This window comes from Rhinatrema bivittatum, chromosome 6, assembly GCF_901001135.1.
Source record: "Rhinatrema bivittatum chromosome 6, aRhiBiv1.1, whole genome shotgun sequence".
Taxonomy (NCBI): Eukaryota; Metazoa; Chordata; class Amphibia; order Gymnophiona; family Rhinatrematidae; genus Rhinatrema; species Rhinatrema bivittatum.
This window is the reverse complement of record NC_042620.1, coordinates 205584336-205601110: the sequence shown is the minus strand read 5'-3', so window position 1 is coordinate 205601110 and position 16775 is coordinate 205584336. Positions and strand designations below refer to the sequence as shown.

At 47.6% G+C, this 16775-nt stretch overlaps 1 protein-coding gene across 5 annotated transcripts in view; it reads right to left on the bottom strand.

The window, feature by feature from the left end:
- SENP2 (SUMO specific peptidase 2) overlaps positions 1-16775 on the bottom strand; it is a 238984-nt gene that overhangs the window by 179814 nt on the left and 42395 nt on the right. For 4 of the 5 annotated variants that reach the window (XR_003857454.1, XR_003857453.1, XM_029606475.1 and 1 more), the window contains exon 3: positions 5054-5184. The exons of the other annotated variant lie outside the window; for it this stretch is intronic. Coding sequence is in view for 2 of the 4 variants with exons in the window: in XM_029606475.1 (XP_029462335.1) it covers positions 5054-5184 (131 nt within the window). In the remaining 2 variants the exon portion in view is untranslated. The remainder of the gene's footprint in view (positions 1-5053; positions 5185-16775) is intronic. 5 annotated transcript variants of the gene reach the window in all.

Below are 16775 nucleotides of genomic sequence, written 5' to 3'. Positions count from 1 at the left end.
CACTACCCAAGCTCGTGCCCTGTCTGAGATGAAAGGACTGAAACCTACCGAAAGGTCGCTCATTAGGGTTAAAAACGCTTAGATCCCCTGGAAAAAACACTCATGCCAAAGAAGAGCGGCATCTGCTTCTTATCCTCCGGCAACCGAGGATTCACCTCACTTACTGGCCAGTTTCTCCAACTTTCTCCCAAACAAAAGCGAACCTTTAAAGGGCAATTTCGTAAGGCTAGCCTTGGAGGTCGCATTGGCCGACCAAGTTGTCAGCCATAACTCACACCTGGCCGCTATTACTGAAGCCACCCCTCTGGCTGAGGTGTGGACCAAATTGCAGTCCTTATCTGCCAAAAAGGTGGCTGCTGGCTCCATTACTGCCTTGGAATTCACTCCAGATTCATCAACCTCCTGAGAGAGAAGTAAACAAGAGGAAGGGAACAACAAGAAGCAAGATAACTGCCACGGCTTCAAATGCTTGCTTAAGGATGGCCTCAATCCTCCTATCGTGCACATCCTTCAAGGCCGCTCCTCCCTCCATGGTTCTAGTCGTCTGCTTGGAGATGGCCCAGATAAGCGCATCCACTTTCACAAAATGCAAATGCTCTCTCACCACTGGATCCAGGTGGTACAGGCCTTCCAAAACCAGACCTTGTTTGAAATTAGCCTCTGGGGCACCACACTCAGATATCAATAAAATTCTTGAATGGCCTCCATAACAGGGAAAAAACAAGAGGCTTTACGCAAAGAAACCAAAATAGGATTTTTCTACGGCTCAGACATGGACTCAGCCCCAGGTACTCCTAGCATCTTTAATGTCTGGGAAATCAGAGCCGGTAGCTCATCTCTATGAAAGAACCACAACAGTCCTAATACGGTTCCAGTCCTGGAGGAATTTCCCCATCCTCCAGAGAGTCAGGATCGGTCTCATCGTCCGTGCCATCCAGACTCCTATCAGGAGGACCTGTTGCTGATCTAAGTGACTTTGACGCTCAACAGTAGAACTGGGCGAGTGAGTGGTCACCACCTGTGCCTCTGACCTGGCAGGACTGTATTTGAAGAAAGGATTGCAATCCTTGAAAAACTTCTACCCAAGAAAAGGCCGCAGGATCCATGCCAAAACCAGAAGGCACCTGTGCTGTGCCCACTGAGCTACCCTCCCCCGCTGACGAACCAGTTAAGGGAGTTCCAAAGTCAGGCGCCCCTCCTGACATGTCTTTACCCAGGCAGTCATCAGGCTGGGAAGAATTGGGCTTAGTAAAATCAGAGGAAGATAATGCTCTCTGAGCCTCTAAGCAGCACTGGCACAAGTTAAGAGGGCACGCCAGGCTGAGATGCCCAAATATGACAGGCAGCACAGAGGGAAAGGCGATTAGGTTTCTTAGCCACAGGTGCCATCAATCTGTCAGTACGCTTAACAGGCAACTGAAGGTGTGCATCCAGCTGAATTCACATTGTAAAACATATGCGTCCAAAATTTAGGCACCCTTCCGTCCTTCCAAACTTACGCGCACAACCAATGTGGCCCAAATTAGATGCGATGAGCCTGTGTACACAACACAGAAGCCGCTATCAATTGGATGCCCAAGCAAGCATCCAACTAAGCTAGTTTCTAGTTTATTGTTTTACATACTGTCGTATCAGTAAAACCTTCACAACTGTTTACAATAAAATAAGAGTAAGAAAAATACAATAAATCATTAATAGCATTTAAAACAAGTAACAAAAACTAGTTAAGAACTAAAATAATTAAGAGCGATTACAAATAATATCATACAATCATATCAAGGCACAACTACAATATAAATTACAAACATTAAAAGAAAGGTGCGAAAATAAAAGTTTCTTAAAACAGTGGTTCTCAACCTTTTTTCGGCCAGGACACACCTGACAGATGGTTCTCACATGCATTACACACTGAACATATGACCGTCATGGGGTTATATGTAAACATACACTCTGCATCCACGGAAACACCTTGACCCCCCCCAACAATGGATGCAGAGCAGAACTAGGGCATTACCCATAGAACTCACCATGAAAAAAAAAAAAAAAAGTAAGATATTCTGGTTCTGATGACATCTCAGTAAAAGCAAAACAAACTCCCTTACTAACAGGCACAATAGCCCTCCTTATGAAAAGTTAATAATTTACCACTAATGCATATCCTATTGAGAAAAAACACAACAAATAAGATTGATACAATTGCCTATATGCTAGTAAAATACCTTACCTTGGACACACACACAGAACCTACCTGCACTAAGTACAGAAAGACCACACATTATAAATATAGAGACAAACTGGAATGGAAAACCAAAAAAAGCCACTCTGCATGCAGTGCAAACCTGGAGAAATGGAAAGAGAAATATAGCACCTAACAGTCCCAGGATCTACAATAATGCACACAAACTAACCCGCAGAAAGTTACACCTGCATTATTGAACACATAACTCTATCTATGAAAAGGCAACACTACAAATTACATCAGGTCCTAAAAACTAATACACCTCCTAATAGGAAAACAGAACAAGCCAAGCTGCTATAGATCCCAACACAGAAATAACTGTAAAACTATATTAATAAATGTTTCAAAACAGCAGATGAACAAAATAATGTCAATTAAAACTCATAAAAATTAAAAATTGCCCAAATATCAATAAAATATTTCAAAACAGACATCACATAATAATCAATCATTAAAATGGCAGTCAATAAAGAAAAATAAACTTAAAATGCCACCTTTACTTACCCTCTCCAGCAAATCTCCTACTCCTTTGCCTTGAAAGCACATACCAGGAGCAGCAGCGGCTGCTGAAGCTCTGTACTTACGGTCCTCTTCTTTAGGGCCCACAAGACACATACCCCCCCCCCCCCCCCCAATTAAACCCTACGACCAGTCTCTGTCTCTCTCACACACCCCAGTCTCTGTGTCTCACACACACTTTGCTTAGAGCCCCAATGCTGTGTTCCCCTTTAATTTCGCAGTGGCAGATTTCCCAGTGCTGCCGCTGCCTTCTCAGCCGCACTGAAGCGCAAACATTTATTTTAGAAAAATATGCCACAGCACTCAAGCCTTTCTTCTGGCTGTCGGGATATCCCTAGGTGGCCGCGGCGCCCCCCCCCCCAATCTGCCTACTTTTACAGCCACCGGGAGCTCCAATTGCCCATCTGTAATCAGCATGGCTGAGTGCCACTTTTACCGCCGCGCTCACTGTTGCAATGAGAGGGGGGGGGGGGGAATCCCCGGAGCAACCGGCCTCTTTGTGCTTGCGACTCACTGCCGCTTCGAGGAATCCCTACTCTATGGCGGGGTTTCTGGCACAGCTGGCCTCTTTTCTTTGTGGCTCGCCGCTGTGTTGAATTTCAGGACACTGCCACTCCTCCCAGCCCCCCTCAAACCACCCCACCCCAGGGCTATGAGATGCCCCCCTTCTTCCTGCCCCACCGGCCAATCAGAGGCTTCCTCCTCCCACTGGCAGGAAGAAGGGAGGCAGCTTCCAATTGGCCCGCGAGGGCAGGAAAAAGGTAAAGGGAAGCATAACTGGGGCTGTGGGACACCGGGAGCCGCGACACACCAGCTGGTGCTTGGTGACACATTGGTGTGTCGCGACACACTGGTTGAGAAGCGCTATCTTAAGACTAAAAAACATTAAATCTGAAGGCATTCATTAATTAATATCTGCATATACACATTTAAAAAGCCATGTCTTAAGCTCGGTCTTAAATTTCTTAGTGTCTGCTTGGAGTCTTATCTGTGTTTGTAACGTGTTCCAGAGTTTGGAGCCGGCTATTGATATTGCTCGATCTCGCACCTGGCTAAGTCGTACTGACTTTAAAGTTGGAATTGCTAATAAGCCCTTATTTGCTGACCTCAGTTTTCTCTGAGGGATGTGCAAATGTATTGCCGTGTTTAGCCATTCGGTTTTTTCACCATAGATAATGTTGTGTAAAATACAGGCAAATTTTATATTGTGTATGACAAGTAATTGGTAACCAATGTAGTGAAATTAAGACTGGTGTAATATGATTACATTTTTTACTCCTAGTCAGTCAGGTTGTGCGCCCAAAATCTGGGCGCACAACCTGACACAGCCAGTTGCACTTGCATGCACCGGGAACCTCCCAGCCTCCCAATGAAGAGGGCAGCCTAATGCATGGGAAAAGGCGCACAAAAACGCCACCGCGGCCTATCACGCGGTGCACAGAGAAAAGCCTAACAGTGGGGCCTAGCCCACATGGGCTGCTCAACCCGCCAGACTGCCAACGTCCCTTAACCTCTCTCGGGGGAAGGGAACAAATGTCGGAATGGCACATTGAGCACGGAGACAGGGGAAGCCTTACAAATAACCTTACTCTTTTTTTTTTTTCTTTTAAAGCCTTACCTGAGCTCAGCCTTTCCCAGCTGAATACAGAGACGGTCTCCAGGTCTGGGGGGAGAGGGCATATACCGTCACTGCCGCACTTCAGCTTCCTGCACCCACTGCCTTTAAGCTGTTTTAATAGCTAAGTCCATGCTGGCTGAGAAAACCAGCTACCAGACCCAAGGATCTTGGAAATCAACTCAAAAATTCTCAACTGGAGACAGAACCATCTGGCATCACCACAGGAGAGCAGAGCTAATTAAATATCTTTTATGTCTCCTTCTAAAACTTGAGGCAATCCCCAGTAGGGAGATGCACAAATACCATCTGCTGGAGACAGAGAATACTGATAGGTTGATGTCACTGCAGGAGTATATATATTGTATTGTCAGCTTTGCTCTGTCTCCATCTGCTGGTAGAGGTGCATAACCCACTGGTTCTGGATTCATCTGACTAGACACTAAGAAAGGACAAATTCTAGCTGTCAATCAGAGCAAATAGTCCATGTCACCAGGAGTGGAATTCCAGTATACTTCTGTGTCCTAACAGAGTAAGAAACGTATATGAACTCAGCATAAGGGAGCAGAGCATGCATCCAGCAATATATATACACAGGACACACTGCAAAGCAGAATTGCCATCAGTAGTAAAGGAAAGAGTAATATTAGTATACATGCTCCTTATATTCCTCCACTGACCTCATTTGTAGGATCTGTGGTCTGCACTTTTTTATGAGGAGGTTTCATGTACGGAGAAGTGAATGGGGAAGGGAATCTGATCAAACTGGCAACATCAGATATAGTCTTCTTTACTGTGCACACAAAGCTACCTAGAAATATAAGACAGCATATTAGTATGGGCTATGGAAGTCAACTAAGATGAGCTAAGACCCACACTGATTTATATAGTGTTTATTTCTCCCTCCCACAATCTGCAGGAGCACCAAGTGATTCCTACATCTTAGGCTCTTAGAACCACAACTTAAACTAGATTTCTGGCCTTATGATTCAATAGTACTGCTGTATGCTACTATGTAGGAGCTCTGGTTTTGATTCCCAAGCACAACCAGCTCTAGTCATCATGCAACAGCAGCAATTACAGGTCAAACTGCAAACCTAACTCTGGAAGAAGAAGCAGTCAGAGTACCATCACTGCAATGTCTGAATATTGCAAAGGTTATCATTATACAGACAAGTTATAGAGATCCTTGTTAAAATGTAGTTAATTAAAAAAAATAAAAAAAAAGCACAAATCAGGCATTGTATCTTATAGATTTTATGCAACAGGATTTGTGGAAACAAAGGAATAGGGTAAACTAGTTTTAAAATTACCAGCCTGTTCAGTGGCTCTATTACTTCCTTTGTCATTATGACAGACATCAGAATATTCACAATTTTTCCATCAACAAATCAGATTTCTGCTGCTCTGCTCTTTTGATCTTATTTCAGGGTCATCTCCTTTTGTCCTAAATGTTTTCCTTACTATATATTCTCCTCCCAGTTATCTAAAAAGTTATTGTGCATTTATCATGATCACTTTTTTTTTTTTTTTTTTTTTTAACAAAATGCCATTTGTCACCAGCTGTTTGTCCTGTGTTCATGCTTTCCATGTGTCAGCATATCTAGAAGGGATTCTCAGTAATCAGTACAGCAACACCTATGGTTTACTCCAGTCTATAATGATGGACATAAGTGGGAAGAAATTTCAAATACTTAAAATACTATTATCTTATCAGGAATGAAATATGTCAGAAAGAAGAAAAAAAAAGGATTTAGATTGTTTCCCTAGTAGTATTCCTTTAAATGAAACCTTTGTTGGGTGAGAGAAACACAAAGGCAAAATATCTATTCTCCTAGGACAAGCAGGATGGTAGTCCTCACAGATGGGTGACATCATCAGATGGAGCCCAGCACGGAAATCTTTTGTCAGAGTTTCTAGAACTTTGACTGGCACATTGATCATGCCCAGCATGCCGTTATCCGCGTGATCACACGGGGTCCCTCTTCAGTCTCTGCTCTATAGTGTATTTTTCAAAAGTGTTTCCTGGTAGTTCTCAACTTTTTCTATGCCGGGACCCTCTTCTCTGGTCGATGCCAGTCCAGCGGCATGGTAGACGTTTGTTTTTTTCCTTCGTTGCAGTCAATTCCCAGCGTGTCGTTCCTCGGTAGCTGCTGGCCATCAACTGCTCGCCGGCTGTTTTTTATGGCATCATCGGGTTTTCGACAGTGCCCCCCAGTGCCTGCAGACCATGTCTAGTATTGATCCACATGAGGTCTGTATCCTCTGCTTGGGGGCCTCGCACGATGTCTGTGGGTGCCATCTGTGTGATCAAATGATCCCCAAAGGCTGCCGTGCCCAGCTGGACAAAATGGAAAAGCTTTTTGGGTCCAAAAAGCCTGGTCCATCTACTCCTGCATCAGAGGTGTCGACACCTAGAGGCCAAGGGGAGCCGTTAGATAGGCCGTCCCTTTCCACTTCCCCAGGGGACCCGTCTCGAGAGAGGAGCCAGAGACAGACTGTCTCTGGTGTTATCGCACTCCAGGACGTTGGGGTCTTCACCTTCCTTGGCACCGGGGAAAGACCGGGCTGAGCATTGCGAAAGACCCCGCAAACACTGTCACCATCGACGCACGACTCCAGGACCAGGGTGGCACCAGCGGCCTGGATCTTCCGCCGATGGGGAACTCCTGACATGGATCTCTTTGTCTCCCCCTACAACTGCAAAGTAAGCAAATTCTGCTCCCTGTTCAGGACAGACTGACTTCCAGGCTCGGAGGCCTTTGCCCAGCATTGGGGCATAGGTCTGTATGCATATCCTCCTCTTCCACTGGTCTGAAGACTCTCTTGAAGCTCCATCAGGACCAGGGAACCATGATTTTCATAGCCCCTTATTGGCCCAAACAGGTCTGGTTCCTGCTCCTTCAGGGGACCAGATTGACGGAGACCCCATCCATCTTGGACCTCTCCCAACCTGATTACACAGGATCGGGGCAGACTGCACCATCCAAACCTTTGAGCATTAGCCTAGTTCTGCAGCCTCTGGACCTCTCTGATGACGTGTCTCAGGTGTTGGTAGCTTCCAGGAAGCCTTCCACCAGGAAGTCTTATCGACTGAAGTGGAGGAGGTTCTCCATCTGGTGCGAGGGTCTTGGCTTGGATCCCTTCGCCTGCGCCCTCTGACGTTGCTTGACTATCTGTGGCACCTCTCAGAGGCTGGGTTAAAAACTTAACTCGGTCAGAGTACACCTGAGTGCCATCAGCGCTTATCATCATGGTGGGGGTGGTACGCCCTTCTCTGTGCAACCCATTGTGGGGTGGTTTCTGCGGGGCTTGCCTCAGCTGAAGCCTCCTGTTGTGTCCTGGGACCTCAACGTAGTATTGACGCAGCTCATTCATGAACTCTTTGAGCCTTTGCGCTCCTGCGATCTTAAGTTCCTGGCCTGGAAAGTTCGCTTCCTGGTGGTGGTCACTTTGGCAAGCAGGGTTAGTGAGCTTCAGGCATTGATTACATATCCACCCTACACAAAATTTTTTCATGATAGGGTGCATATGCAGGACCACCCTAAGTTCCTGCCTAAGGTGATGACTGATTTTCATCTTAATCAGACCATCATTCTGCCCACCTATTTTCCCCAAGCCTCATTCTCACCAGGGCAAATGGGCTCTGAACAGTTTGAACTGCAAGAGAGCTTTAGCTTTCTATTTCGAACACACAGCAGGCCACAAGCAGTCCTCGCAATTCTTTCTATCCTTTGACAGGAACAGGCTGGGCATTCCAGTAGGCAAGCAAACCCTGTTCAACCGGCTGGCAGACTGTATCTCCTTCTGCTATGCCCAGGCAAACCTTCAGCTTCGAGGCAGAGTAAAAGCTCACTCTGTGAGAGCCATGGCAGCATCGGTTGCTCACCTGCGAGCGATTCCCATTGCTGAAATCTGCAAGGCCGCAATGTGGAGTTCCTTACACATGTTCGCTGCCCACTAATGTTTGGACAAGGATGGTCAACATAACAGTAGTTTCGGCCAATCTATCCTTTGCAACCTCTTCCAGGCTTAAACCCAACTATCCCCACCTAGGGCCCATTGTTTAGGTTCAGGCCATCACCCTATGTTACCAACAGCACCACAGTTATTTTTGTACCCATTGGCACTTGATTTGGTGCCTATTGGTCATGGTTGTTGCCGGGAGCAGCCTGTAACTTGGTATTCACCCGTCTGAGATAACTACCATTCTGCTTGTCCTAGGAAAGAGCAGATTTGCTTACTTGTAACAGGTGTTCTCCTAGGACAGCAGGATGTTAGTCCTCAGAAAACCCACCCACCATCCTGCAGAGTTGGGATCTCCTGCATTTTGTTAATTTTTTTGCTCGTGAATTCTATGTTACGAGACTGAATAGGGACCCTGCGTGGACGCGCGAATAGTGCCATGCTGGGCATGCTCAATGTGCCAGTCTGTGCCGGGCTCCATCTGATTATGTCAACCATCTGTGAGGACTAACATCCTGCTGTCCTAGGAGAACACCTGTTACAAGTAAGCAACTGTTTTCTTCCCAAGGAATGCTTTTCCCAAGTTGCCAAAAAGGTTTGTGTTAAAAAATAAATAAAAACAGTTCAAATACAGAGCCCACAGTAAAAAAATAAATAAATAAAAATCTGTAGATAAAATCCATATCAGAAAGTACAGAACTTCACTCTCCAACTTACAACTTCAGAATTCAGATCTTATACCTCCAGTCACTCCCAAGGTTAGCTCTCTGCTTTTTCTTCCCCAAGTCCTCTGGTCCCCGTAAAAGTTACAGGGTCTCTCTTATTCATGAACACAGTACTCATGCTGCATCAGATGGGCTTGTGAAAAATCGCTCCACTCTCTCCTAGTGGCAGACTTCTTAGGATTATCCTAGAGCTGGCAAGACAGGCAGGGACAATTTCTCTTGGTTGGCTTTCCTTTATTCCAGTTCTGCACTCTTTCACTACCCAGACCTTCACCAGAGCAACTCTTCAGACTAACTCCCACTCGAGTTCTCATGGGAACAACAGTTCCAATGATAAAAAAAAAACAAACCCCAAAACCCACAAACAATCTCCTCAAGGAAAACACAAACTGTTTTATTGTTTTGAAGCACCAACATTGAGTGGACTGTTATATTTAGAAGTGATCTATGCCCAGTTTGGCCTTACAGGAGAGCCTGACCCTATTTCATAAGACTCAGAAATTTTATTCCCCCACCTTGGTTGAGCGAATCAAGTGCTCTGTGGGGCTGGGAAGGTGACACCCGGGTAGGGAGGTTACACTACCTTCAAGCGATGTAACACATTGGCAGAAAATCTGCACAGTTGATGAAAGGAAAATCAGTTCTTACCTGATTGTTCCTGTAGTACCACGGATCAGTCCAGACCATGGGTTGAGCCCCCCTTCCAGCAGGTGGAGACAGACCAAAGTTCTAAGGGTAGCTTATAAAAGGACGGAACCCACCCTGGAACCCTCAGTATAACCATTGTCAAAGCAGAAAGTACAAGATCAAGCAAGTAACAGGATAACTAGTAATTTAATTTAAACCAACAAAATAACAGAACAATTAAATGAACTGTGTAACTAAGCACTCTTGTATATCTACCCCTGATCATCATAATGGTGCTTCCGGTGCCTATCAATAAATTCCAGGAAGATGATGCAGAGATAGAAAAACTAAAATCCTATAAGAAGGAAAAAAGAATTCGAGGGGACAGAAGAATGGGCGGGTTTCTGGACTGATCCGTGGTACTACAGGAACGAAAATTATCAGGTAAGAACTAATTTTCCTTTCCCTGTACATTCCCGGATCAGTCCAGACCATGGGATGTCCCAAAGCTTCCCTTCAAAGGGTGGGACCCAGATAGTCCCGCTCGAAGCACCTGCCAACCAAAGGAACCAAAGACTGGAGCCTGAACATCGAGACAGTAGTGCCGAGCAAAAGTATGAAGAGATTTCCATGTCGCCGCCCTACATATTTCTTGCGGAGACACCAATTGAGACTCCGCCCAAGAGGCTGCTTGAGAACGTAAAGAATGAGCTTTAAGGCCTTCAGGAACTGCTCGGCCCTTGCAAATGTAGGCAGAGGAAATCGCATCCTTCAACCAGCGAGCGATCGTAGCCTTAGAAGCTTGCTTTCCCTTGTTGGGTCCACTCCATAGGACAAAAAGATGATTGGAGACCCGAAAATCATTAGTGACCTCAAGATAATGCAATAGTACACGTTTGACGTCGAGACGAAGATCACTACTACCAGACGCCGCGATATCCTCTGGTGAAAAAGCAGGAAGTTCCACGGACTGGTTAACATGAAAAGACGAAACAATCTTAGGTAAGAAAGAAGGTACTGTCTTGAGAGAGACGCCTGAGTCCGAGAAACACAGGAAAGGGTCTCTACAGGAAAGAGCTTGAAGCTCAGACACTCTCCTGGCTGTAGAAATAGCAACCAAGAAGACAGTCTTGAGAGTCAAGTCTTTGAGAGTGGCATGACGGAGAGGCTCGAATGGCGCCGTACAAAGAACTTTAAATTTAGTACTTCAACTCCACGAAGGAGAAAGAGCAGACAGGCAGTTTCAGATGCTTAGCGCCCCTGAGAAAACGAACATCAGGATGAGAGGCGACCGCCCGACCTTCAATGGTGCCCAGGAGGGAACCAAGAGCCGAAACCTGATCTCTCAGGGAACTGACCGAAAGACCCTTGGAGAGACCATGCTGAAGAAAAGTGAGTATCGCCGAAACACCCAACTCCTTGCAGACGTTTTCAAAAACCTTCCAGACCCGGACGTAGGTAAGCGATGTTGACTGTTTGTGAGCCCTGAGGAGGGTTGCAATAACTTCTTCTTTATAACCTCTGCGCCTCAAATGTCTCCATTCAAAAGCCATGCTGCTAGACAGAAGCAATCCGCCTGGTCGAAAAATATGGGACCCTGTCGCAGAAGATGGGACAGGTGACAGAGACGAAGAGGGCCGTCTGTAGTGAGATTCACCAGATCCGCGAACCACGAGAATGACTGGTCCGCGATGGAGCTCTATTCGACGCAGAACCTTCCCCAATAACGGCCACGGTGGGAACACGTAGAGTAGAACGTCGGAGAGCCAGGGAAGAACCAGCGTGTCCACCCCCCCTCCGAACAATGCTCCCTCCACAGGCTGAAGAACCGGGGAGCCTTGGCATTGGATAGCGTCGCCATGAGGTCCAGGTGAGGGGGACCCCACCTGTGCACGATTAGATCCATCGCTACGTCTGACAACTCTCATTCGCCGGGATCGAGAAGTTGTCGACTGAGGAAGTGGGCTTGAACATTCTCCTTGCCCGCTATGTGTGAGGCTGCCAGGCGATCTAAGTGCCTCTCTGCCCAGAGAAAAAGCTTGCTGGCCTCTAGCGCCATAAGGTGACTTAGAGTTCCCCCCTATCGATTTATATAGGCCACCGTTATGGAATTGTCTGAAAGCACCCGGAGCGCTTTGTGGCGAATCAGAGGAAGAAAAAATTTGAGGGCCAGGCGAACCGCTCAGGCTTCTAGACGATTGATGTGCCACCGTAACTGGGACAGGGACCAGAAACCTTGAGTCATTTGGGAATGGCAAATGGCCCCCCAACCGGAGAGGCTGGCATTCGTCGTCACTATGACCCAAGAGGGAGTGAAAAGAGGCATCCCCTTGAGAAGGTGTGCCGGGGAGAACCACCATTGTATATTGGCAATGGTAGAGTTGGAGAGAGGGAGAATCTGCTGGTACTGCTTGGACATCAGCTTCCAAAGGGATAGCAAAGCTTTCTGTAAAGGACGCATATGAGCAAATGCCCAGGGGACGAGATGATCGTGGAAGCAATCCCACGCCGTGGGAAGCGGTAGGGAGACAAAAGTGTTCAACTGATCGATCAGGCTGAGTGCCCGTGAGTCTGAAAGAAAAACTTTCCCGACCCGGGTGTTGAAAAGAGCGCCCAGGAATTCCAGCTCTTGTGAGGGCCGCAGATTGCTTTTGGAGTAGTTGATTATCCAGCTGAGGGAAGTGAGTAGGGCTAATACTCTGTTTACCACGTGCGTGCAGAGGGCCGTGGACTTGGCCCTTACTAACCAGTCGTCGAGATAAGGATGGACTAATATCCCTTCCCGGAGAGCTGCCGCAACAACTACCATGATCTTGGTGAAGGTGCGAGGAGCTTAGGCAAGATCGAATGGGAGGGCCCGAAACTAGAAGTGCTGGCCTAGGATCTGAAAACGGAGTAACCTTTGATGTTCCCGACGGACGAGAATGTGAAAATACACCTCCGTCAGATCGAGGGAAGCGAGGAACTCTCCGGGACGGACCAGCGCAATCACTGCACGCAGGGTTTCCATCTTGAAACGGGGAACCTTGAGGGCCCGATTGACTCTTGAGTTCCAGAATGGGGCGAAAGGAATCGTCCTTTTTGGGAACAACGAAGTAAATTGAATACTGGCCGACGCCCTGTTCCTGCACCGGTACCATCGCCCCTCAATTCCTGAAGTCTTAACAGGGTGTGACAGACCGCAGGCCGCTTGGAACGGCCGCAAGGGGACACGATATATAGATCCGGCAGGTCCCTGGCAAACTCTAAAGCGTAGCCATGTTCTATCACCTCGAGGACCTAGATATCTGATGTGATTTTGGCACACTCCTCGAGAAACAGAGAAAAACGCCCACTTACGTTTCGAGCGGAGTAATGGATCGGCCGAATCTCATTGGGGAGCCGACTTAGAGGTCATGAGTTGCTGATGGCCATCTTGGAAACCTCGACGGCCGCGAAAGGAATGGGACCAAGACTGGGACCTGGACACACCTCCCCTGGGGAAAGAGCCACGGGCCCTGTTGTCGTAACGGCGGTTCCCTCTGAAGCGAGTGCGAGTCGGGAAAAAAGACTTCGACTGTTTGGGACGGTCCTCTGGTAGCTTATGGACCTTGTTCTCACCCAAGGATTTAATAAGCTGCTCCTGGTCCTCACCAAAAAGCAACTTGCCCTTGAAAGGAAGAGTGCCCAACTGAGCCTTAGAAAAAGCATCAGCGGACCAATTGCGGAGCCAGAGAAGACGTCTAGCCGAGACCGCAGAAATCATGGCCTTTGCTTGGACCCGAAGCAAGTCATAGAGGGCATCCGCACCATAGGCTATAGCGCCCTCCAAACACTCAGCTTGCTCAGCCTCTGCAGACGGGAGGTCCTGGGTGCTGAGTAACTGTTGCATCCACCTAAGGCTTGCCCGCTACATGAGACTGCTGCAAATTGTCGCCTGGAGTCTGAGAGCTAAAACCTCAAAAATGCGTTTCAAATAAAATTCAAGCTTACAGTCCTGTACATCTCTTAATGCTGTGGCTCCCACCACCGGAATGGTAGTACGTTTCATCACCGCGGTAACGGAAGAATCTACCTTTGGAATTTTTAACATGTCAAGGCAGTCCTCAGGAAGCAGATAAAGCTTTTCCACAGCCCTACCAACATGAAGACCCGTCTCAGGGGACTCCCATTCTCGGAGGAGGAGCAAGCGGTGCATGGGATGAAATGGGAAGGTACGCGGTAACACCCTGAGTCCCGCCAGGACCGGGTCCGCGTTTGGCGTCATCGCCGCCGCCACCGAATAATCTGGTGGGGCATCAATTCCCAATTCCTGGAGAACAAAAGGAATAAGAGGCTCCAGTTCCTCCCGCTGAAACAAGCGCAGGACACAGGGATCGTCGCCTTCTAGCGGGGGGGGGGCTTGGGCCGCGGTATCACTCTCCCCTCCATCAAAAGGGTCCATGGGAGGTTGGGGGGTCTGCCGGGAAGGGGGGTTCCCGGGACCACCCAAACCCTAACCGAGCCCTGAGGGTCCGGAATAACAGCGGGGGGCGGCACGGGCAAAGGAGGAAGTTTCGGGGGAGGGGGGGGTCCACCTCCCTCTGTAAACTAGCCAAATAAGATTCTTGAAGTAAAAGAACTAAATCTGAAGAAAAAAAGGCCCGGGCCGAATTACCTCCCCAAGAGCGAACCAGGCTCAAATCGAGGGGGGTAAAAGAGGAGAAAATGTATCCCCTGCTCCGGGAGAAGGATAATGGGTTTCCTCAGAAACACCTAAAATGGCCGCCGTTCCCGAGACGGGAACGGCCTGGCCACACAACGAGAAGCCCATTCCCGAGCTTTGGAAACCTGCAGCGCTGAAGAGTAGCCTTCCCCCCCCCCCCCAACTCTCCACAAGCTACACAACAAAGCGGTGGTGGCATGAAAGCAGAGAAGTAGCCTATACTAATTGAAAACAGCTGACCGGGGAGCCCCTGAGGAGCTGGGCGGGAGATTGAACCCCGCTCCCTCCTCACAAAAAATATGCTGCCCTTTTTTTTTTTTTATATAACAAAGACCAAAATTTATTATTTAAAATTTGCTTTGTGAATCTCTGTGAAAAAAAAAAAAAGACACTTATTCAAAAATAATATTCTATTTTACTCAGAGAGGCAGGGGAATTTCCCCCCCTGAAAGCTCAACCGAGGAATGGGCATCTCGGGGCATGGCAGCAGAGAAAAGTGGGGAGAGGGACTGGCACCACCACTATCACCCACACTAGGTCACCGGGAAGGGAACCTAGGCTGATAGAAATCAAGGGGCAAAGCCCCCCTAGGAACCCCAAGAGCAAGGGAGACAAAACTGTCTGCCCTAACACAGTCAGTCAGAGAGAAAAATTCTCTTTTTTTTTTTTTTTTTAAACGTAAGAAAGCAAATTAAAAATGTACTTGCGTGAGCTTTCCCCAGAAGAAAAGAAGAAGAAAGCACAGAGGGCAAGCTAACAGGGAAGCACAGGGTGAGCTGTTCCACCTGCTGGAGACAGACAAATACTGAGGGTCCCAGGGTGGGTTCCGTCCTTATATAGGCTACCCTTAGAACTTTGGTCTGTCTCCACCTGCTGGAGGGGGGGCTCAACTCATGGTCTGGACTGATCCAGGTACGTACAGGGAAACACCCTTTTGAATCTTTGGACTCTGTTCTGCTTAAGTTCCTTACCTGGAAAGATGTGTTGTTTAATAGCAATCACTTCAGCAAGAATAGTCAGTAAGGTTCAAGCCCGGTCTTACGTTGTTTGCTATTTTTTTCACAATAGGTGATGGTACATACTCGCCCAAAGTTTCTACTGAAAATTGTTTCCACATTCCAGATTAATCAAGTAATGGTTTTGCATGCATTTTTTTTTTTCAAAAACTGCATGTGCGCAGGTGTGAGAGCCCTTCATTCACTGGACTGTAAGAGAGCCATAACTTATTACCTGCATAGAACTTGACCACATCGGCAAGTGTCCCAACTTTTGTCTTCTATCATCCTGACAAGATGGGAAAAGCAGTGGCTAAAAGTACTCCTGTTGAATTGGCTGGCAGACTGCATTGTTATGAACTGACTGGCCTCCAGATTAAACTCAAAGGGGCCGATGCAAAAAAAACCCCCAACAAATGGCGGGAAGTGGGTGCTGAAAAGCCAGCGCCCGCTTTCTTAACAGGCGCATGGCACCCGCAAGGGGGGCACCATTCTATACAGAAATTAGGGGATCGTGCTAGCAAGGAGGTGCGGCGGCTGCCGGTTATGAAAACAGACACCGGTCGGCGTCCATTTTCAGTACTGGCAGATGGCCGGTTATGAAAACCGATGCAGAGTTTACCGGCGTTAATACCTGAGAGCTAAATGTGCGTCCGAGATGCACACTTTTTTTTTCCAATGCGGAGTGACTAATAGCCTCATTCACATGCATTTGCATGTGATGAGCTCTATCGCATTCACTCTGCGAGAACGCGCGTTAATCCCCCTATTGCATTAGGGGTGGATTAGCACCTATTTAACCCATGTCCGACTGTGGGTTATACAGTGTGGTCAGTTGAGTGCACTGTATTGCATCAGCCCCAAAGTGAGGACCATGGCTGTCTCAGTGGCTCACCTGCGTCCATTGAAGACATCTATAAAGCTGCAGCTTGGTTGTCAATTCACACCTTCATGTCACATTACTGTCCAGACAATCTCTCAAGGAGCAACAATAGCTTTGGTCAAGCAGTTTTTGTGCAGCTTGTTCACCCAGTAGTCCACTCTCCACTGGGAGATTGAGGTGTGGGGGGGGGGGGGGGGGGGGGGGGTCTAGCTTGTAAGTGCTCTACTTGCAGCCCTCAGCTTGGGCCTCCCCACATGTCATGGCTCTTTCAGCCCTGCTTATCAGTGAAGAAAGCAAGTTTTGCTTACTGTAAATGGGGTTCTCCATAGACAGTAGGATAAGTTAGCCATGCTTACTGCTTACCTGCCTGCCCATCTCCCTGGAGAATGGACTGCCTAGTTAAAGCTAAGCTCTGTTATTGACTGTGGGGCCCATGAGACAGCATTCGCACAGAAGCTTCCATTCATGCTCAGTGAAGCAAAAGCTCTATTAATGTGTCATTGCAAATTCATACTGCTGTCT